We start from the raw sequence: 6,600 nt of genomic DNA, 5'->3' as shown, positions 1-6,600 counted from the left end.
GCTGTAGGGAACACACCCTGCAGTAGGGAACACACACCCTGCTGTAGGGAACACACACCCTGCTGTAGGGAACACACACCCTGCTGTAGGGAACACACACCCTGCTGTAGGGAACACACACCCTGCTGTAGGTAACACACCCTGCTGTAGGTAACACACACCCTGCTGTAGGGTACACACACCCTGCTGTAGGGAACACACCCTGCTGTAGGGAACACACACCCTGCTGTAGGGAACACACACCCTGCTGTAGGGAACACACACCCTGCTGTAGGGAACACACACCCTGCTGTAGGGAACACACCCTGCTATAGGTAACACACACCCTGCTGTAGGGAACACACACCCTGCTGTAGGGAACACACCCTGCTGTAGGGAACACACACCCTGCTGTAGGGAACACACCCTGCTATAGGTAACACACACCCTGCTGTAGGGGACACACACCCTGCTGTAGGTAACACACACCCTGCTATAGGTAACACACCCTGCTGTAGGGAACACACCCTGCTGTAGGGAACACACAACCTGCTATAGGTAACACACCCTGCTATAGGGAACACACACCCTGCTATAGGTAACACACCCTGCTATAGGGAACACACACCCTGCTATAGGTAACACACCCTGCTGTAGGGAACACACCCTGCTGTAGGGAACACACACCCTGCTGTAGGGAACACACCCTGCTATAGGTAACACACACCCTGCTGTAGGGAACACACACCCTGCTGTAGGTAACACACACCCTGCTGTAGGTAACACACACACCCTGCTGTAGGGAACACACACACCCTGCTGTAGGTAACACACACCCTGCTGTAGGTAACACACACCCTGCTGTAGGTAACACACACCCTGCTGTAGGTAACACACACCCTGCTGTAGGTAACACACACCCTGCTGTAGGTAGCACACACACCCTGCTGTAGGTAAAACACACACCCTGCTGTAGGTAACACACCCTGCTGTAGGTAACACACACTCTGCTGTAGGGAACACACACCCTGCAGTAGGTAACACACACACACCCTTCTGTAGGGAACACACACACCCTGCTGTAGGTAACACACACCCTGCTGTAGGGAACACACACTCTGCTATAGGTAACACACACCACGTCACATACATTCCGGTCAGTGACGACTCCTGGTAGTTCAGTGTTAAGATGCAGCTGGACTGCCCTCTAGTGGGCATTCAGTAAAATACATTCATTTAAGATTCAGCTGGACTGCCCTCTAGTGGGCATTCAGTAAAATACATTCATTTATGATGCAGCTGGACTGCCCTCTAGTGGGCATTCAGTAAAATACATTCATTTAAGATTCAGCTGGACTGCCCTCTAGTGGGCATTCAGTAAAATACATTCATTTATGATGCAGCTGGACTGCCCTCTAGTGGGCATTCAGTAAAATACATTCATTTAAGATGCAGCTGGACTGCCCTCTAGTGGGCATTCAGTAAAATACATTCATTTAAGATTCAGCTGGACTGCCCTCTAGTGGGCATTCAGTAAAATACATTCATTTAAGATGCAGCTGGACTGCCCTCTAGTGGGCATTCAGTAAAATACATTCATTTATGATGCAGCTGGACTGCCCTCTAGTGGGCATTCAGTAAAATACATTCATTTAAGATGCAGCTGGACTGCCCTCTAGTGGGCATTCAGTAAAATACATTCATTTAAGATGCAGCTGGACTGCCCTCTAGTGGGCATTCAGAAGGCAAACAGGACACAGTAAAATACATTCATTTGGTGGGCTTCGATCAAAACAATCACAATGAGAATTTGTTGTTGTTGTTGTTGAATATTAACCCTTTGTTAACCCCCTCTGTCCCGTTCTCCCACTTCTTCCTCCCCTCTCCTCTCCCTCCCTCACCCCCAGGATCAGGAGGAGACTCTGCAGGAGCTGAAGAAGAGGATGGGGGAGGTGCAGAGAGAGAGGGAGAGAGACGGGGAGGCACTACGACGTCAGACCAGCGAACTGGGCTACATCACAGAGAGAGAGGAGAGAATGAAGAAAGAACTAGAGGTGAGGGAGGGAGAAACCGACAGAACCGTCCTAGAGAGTCAACACTCTAGAAAACAACATAGAACCATCCTACAGAGAGTCAACACTCTAGAAACCAACATAGAACCACCCTACAGAGAGTCAACACTCTAGAAACCAACATAGAACCACCCTACAGAGAGGCAACGCTCTAGAAACCAACATAGAACCACCCTACAGAGAGGCAACGCTCTAGAAACCAACATAGAACCATCATAGTCAATACTCTAGAAACCAACATAGAACCATCCTAGAGAGTCAACACTCTAGAAACCAACATAGAACCATCCTAGAGAGTCAACACTCTAGAAACCAACATAGAACCATCCTAGAGAGAGTCAATACTATAGAAACTAACATAGAACCACCCTAGAGAGTCAATACTATAGAAACCAACATAGAACCATCCAAGAGAGTCAACCATCTAGAAACCAACATAGAACCACCCTACAGAGAGTCAACACTAGAAACCAACATAGAACCATCCTACAGAGAGTCAACACTCTAGAAACCAACATAGAACCATCCCAGAGAGTCAACACTCTAGAAACCAACATAGAACCATCCTAGAGAGAGTCAACACTAGAAACCAACATAGAACCACCCTAGAGAGTCAACACTCTAGAAACCAACATAGAGATTTCAAATAGAGTGCGTTTGTGTGTTCCTCAGACCGCCCTACAGAGAGTCAAGACTCTAGAAACCAACATAGAGTCTGAGAGAGCTGCTCACCTGGAGTCTAAATTCAACTCTGAGATCATACAGGTAAAACACACACCTCTTTAATGTGTATTCTGTGTAACGTGTCGTGGGCACTAGACCCAGATTTTGGGTGACTAAAACAGTAGGGACTGAAGCGGCTGCTGGTTTCAGATCATTACCACCTTCCACTGCCGTTGTGCTCTTTATCAAAGAGCTTAACACCAACCAGAGTCCAGCCGCACCGGAGCTGAACCCTGTAGCTGACCCTGTAGCTGACCCTGTAGCTGACCCTGTAGCTGACCCTGTAGCTGACCCTGTAGCTGACCCTGTAGCTGACCCTGGGCCTCTGACTCTGTAGCTGACCCTGTAGTTGACCCTGTAGCTGACCCTGTAGCTGACTCTGTAGCTGACCCATAGCTGACCCTGAAGCTGACCCTGGGCCTTTGACCCTGTAGCTGACTCTGTAGCTGACCCATAGCTGACTCTGTAGCTGACCCATAGCTGACTCTGTAGCTGACCCATAGCTGACCCTGTAGCTGACTCTGTAGCTAACCCTGGGCCTCTGACCCTGTAGCTGACTCTGTAGCTGACTCTGTAGCTGACCCTGTAGCTGACCCTGGGCCTCTGACCCTGTAGCTGACTCTGTAGCTGACCCTGGGCCTCTGACCCTGTAGCTGACCCTGTAGCTGACCCTGGGCCTCTGACCCTGTAGCTGACTCTGTAGCTGACCCATAGCTGACTCTGTAGCTGACCCATAGCTGACCCTGTAGCTGACTGTAGCTGACCCTGGGCCTCTGACTCTGTAGCTGACCCTGGGCCTCTGACCCTGTAGCTGACCCTGGGCCGCTGACCCTGTAGCTGACCCTGTAGCTGACCCATAGCTGATCCTGTAGCTGACCCTGGGCCTCTGACCCTGAAGCTGACCCTGTAGCTGACCCTGAAGCTGACCCATAGCTGACCCTGAAGCTGACCCTGTAGCTGACCCTGAAGCTGACCCATAGCTGACCCTGAAGCTGACCCTGGGCCTCTGACCCTGTAGCTGACTCTGTAGCTGACCCTGAATCTGACCCTGAAGCTGACCCTGTAGCTGACCCTGTAGCTGACCCTGGGCCTCTGACCCTGTAGCTGACTCTGTAGCTGACCCTGAAGCTGACCCTGAAGCTGACCCTGTAGCTGACACTGGGCCTCTGACCCTGTAGCTGACTCTGTAGCTGACCCATAGCTGACCCTGAAGCTGACCCTGTAGCTGAACCCCGTAGCTGAACCCCGCAGCTAACCCTGTAGCTCACCCTGTAGCTGACCCTGTAGCTGAACCCTGTAGCTGAACCCCGCAGCTCACCCTGTAGCTGACCCTGTAGCTGACCCTGTAGCTGACCCTGTAGCTGAACCCCGTAGCTGAACCCCGCAGCTCACCCTGAAGCTGAACCCTGTAGCTGACCCTGTAGCTGACCCTGTAGCTGACCCTGTAGCTGAACCCTGTAGCTGAACCCCGCAGCTCACCCTGTAGCTCACCCTGTAGCTGAACTCCGCAGCTCACCCTGTAGCTGACCCTGTAGCTGACCCTGTAGCTGACCCTGTAGCTGACCCTGTAGCTGAACCCCGTAGCTGAACCCCGCAGCTCACCCTGTAGCTGAACCCCGCAGCTCACCCTGTAGCTGACCCTGTAGCTGACCCCCTAGCTAAACCCTGGGCCTCTCAATGTGTTTGACTGGGGTTGGGAAGAATGCAGAAGACAGTTTATTGTCCATTTGTTTAGAACAGAAACAATCTATTATCCCTCCCTCTCTCTCTCTCTCTCTCTGTCTCTCTGCTCTCCTTTTCTCTCTTCTCACTCCCTGCCTCCCTCTCTCTGCTCTCCCTCTCTGTCTGCTCTCTCTCTCTGCTCTCCTTTTCTCTCTTCTCACTCCCTGCCTCCCTCTCTCTCTCCCCCATCTCTCCTCTCTCTCTCTCTCTCTGCTCTCTCTCTCTGTCTGCTCTCTCTCTCTCTGCTCTCCTTTTCTCTCTTCTCACTCCCTGCCTCCCTCTCTCTGCTCTCCCTCTCTCTCTCTCCCCCATCTCTCCTCTCTCTCTCTCTCTGCTCTCCCTCTCTCTCTCTCTCTCTCTCTCTCTCTCTCTCTCTCTCTCTGCTCTCCCTCTCTCTCTCTCTCTCTCCCCTCTCTCCGCTCTCCCTCTCTCTCTCTCTCTCTCCCCTCTCTCCGCCCTCTCTTTCCCCCAGCTGCGTATCCGTGACCTGGAGGCAGCTCTACAGGTGGAGAAGTGTAGCCAGGCTGAAGCCGTGTCCAGTCTGGACATGGTCAAACAACAGTTCAGAGAGGTGGGTAAACCCAGGCTAAGGAGATGGACCTTACCGTTGTCCTCTTGAGCAAGGCCCTTAACCCCACAACGTGCTCTCCGTCGTTGTTCACTGTCAAGTGTCACACTCTGACCTGAGTATTCTTTGTTTTCTTTATTGTTTTGGTTAGGTCAGGGTGTGACATGGGTGATGTATGTGTTGTTGTACTGTCTAGGGGTTTTGTATGTTTATGGGGGTGTACACTATCTAGGTGTTTATGTATGTCTGTGGTTGCCTAGATTGGTTCTCAATCAGAGGCAGCTGTTTATCGTTGTCTCTGATTGGGAACTATATTTAGGCGGTCATCTTCTTTGGGTGTTTTGTGGGTTATTGTCTTTGTCTAGTTGTCTGTGTCTGCACTAGTATTATTGTAGCTTCACATTCGGTTTGTTGTTTTTGTATCGTTTGTTAAGTGTTCTTCGTCTTTATTAAAAATATGTATTCATTTTACGCTGCGCCTTGGTCGCCTCCATACGACGAACGTGACCATATAGACAATAAGGTTGTATTGTTGTATTATACTGTAGGTGGAGCGAGCCTACAGCATAGAGAGAGACAGGGCACGGGACTCTACTGGCAGACTGGCACAGTAAGTGTCCATCCAAAATGGCACCCGATTATTTTTCTAGTGCAGTCTGGGTATACAGTCAGAAGTTTGGACACACCTACTCATTCATGGGTTTATCTTTATTTTTACTATTTTTCCACATTGCAAAATAATAATGAAGACAAATCAAAACTATTAATTATTTTAATGTAACCTTTATTTAACTAGGCAAGTCAGTTAAGAATAAATTATTATTTACAATGACGGCCTACACCGGCCAAACCCTCCCCAAACCCGGACGACTGGGCCAATTGTGCGCCGCCCTATGGGACTCCCAATCATGGCCGGTTGTGATACAGCCTGGAATCAAACCAGGGTGTCTGTAGTGATGCTTCAAGCACTGAGATGCCTTAGACAGATGCGCCATTCGGGAGCCTTAAATAACACATGTGGAATCATAAATGTCCACCCTTTGCCTTGATGACAGCTTTGCACACTCTTGACATTCTCTCAACCAGCTTCATGAGGTAGTCACCCGGAATGCATTTCAATTAACAGGTGTGCCTTGTTAAAAGTTAATTAGTGGAATTTCTTTTCTTCTTAATGTGTTTGAGCCAATCAGTTGTGTTGTGACAAGGTAGGGTTGGTATACATAAGACAGCCCTATTTGGTAAAAGACCAAGTCCATATTATGGCAAGAACAGCTCAAATAAGTGAAGAGAAACGACAGTCCATCATTACTTCAAGACATAAAAGGTCAATCTGGAAAATTTCAAGAACGTTGAAAGTTTCTTCAAGTGCAGTCGGAAAACCAATCATTGGACTAGTAACCGAAAGGTTGCAAGTTCAAATCCCCGAGCTGACAAGGTACAAAATCTGTCGTTCTGCCCCTGAACAGGCAGTTAACCCACTGTTCCCAGGCCGTCATTGAAAATAAGAATTTGTTCTTAACTGACTTGCCTGGTTAA

General features: G+C 49.5%; 1 protein-coding gene across 1 annotated transcript in view; it reads left to right on the top strand.

Moving 5' to 3' along the window:
* The first annotated feature begins 1,688 nt into the window (after window positions 1-1,688).
* LOC135529949 (coiled-coil domain-containing protein 171-like) overlaps window positions 1,689-6,600 on the top strand; it is a 112,915-nt gene continuing 108,003 nt past the window's right edge. The window contains exons 1-5 of the mRNA XM_064958352.1: window positions 1,689-1,724; window positions 1,887-2,033; window positions 2,724-2,816; window positions 4,969-5,067; window positions 5,613-5,674. Of these exons, the coding sequence (XP_064814424.1) occupies window positions 1,689-1,724; window positions 1,887-2,033; window positions 2,724-2,816; window positions 4,969-5,067; window positions 5,613-5,674 (437 nt within the window). The remainder of the gene's footprint in view (window positions 1,725-1,886; window positions 2,034-2,723; window positions 2,817-4,968; window positions 5,068-5,612; window positions 5,675-6,600) is intronic.

Source organism: Oncorhynchus masou, unplaced genomic scaffold, assembly GCF_036934945.1.
Source record: "Oncorhynchus masou masou isolate Uvic2021 unplaced genomic scaffold, UVic_Omas_1.1 unplaced_scaffold_1215, whole genome shotgun sequence".
In the NCBI taxonomy this organism is placed as follows: domain Eukaryota; kingdom Metazoa; phylum Chordata; class Actinopteri; order Salmoniformes; family Salmonidae; genus Oncorhynchus; species Oncorhynchus masou.
The sequence above is the reverse complement of the archived record's forward strand: the minus strand, read 5'-3'. Positions and strand labels throughout refer to the sequence as shown.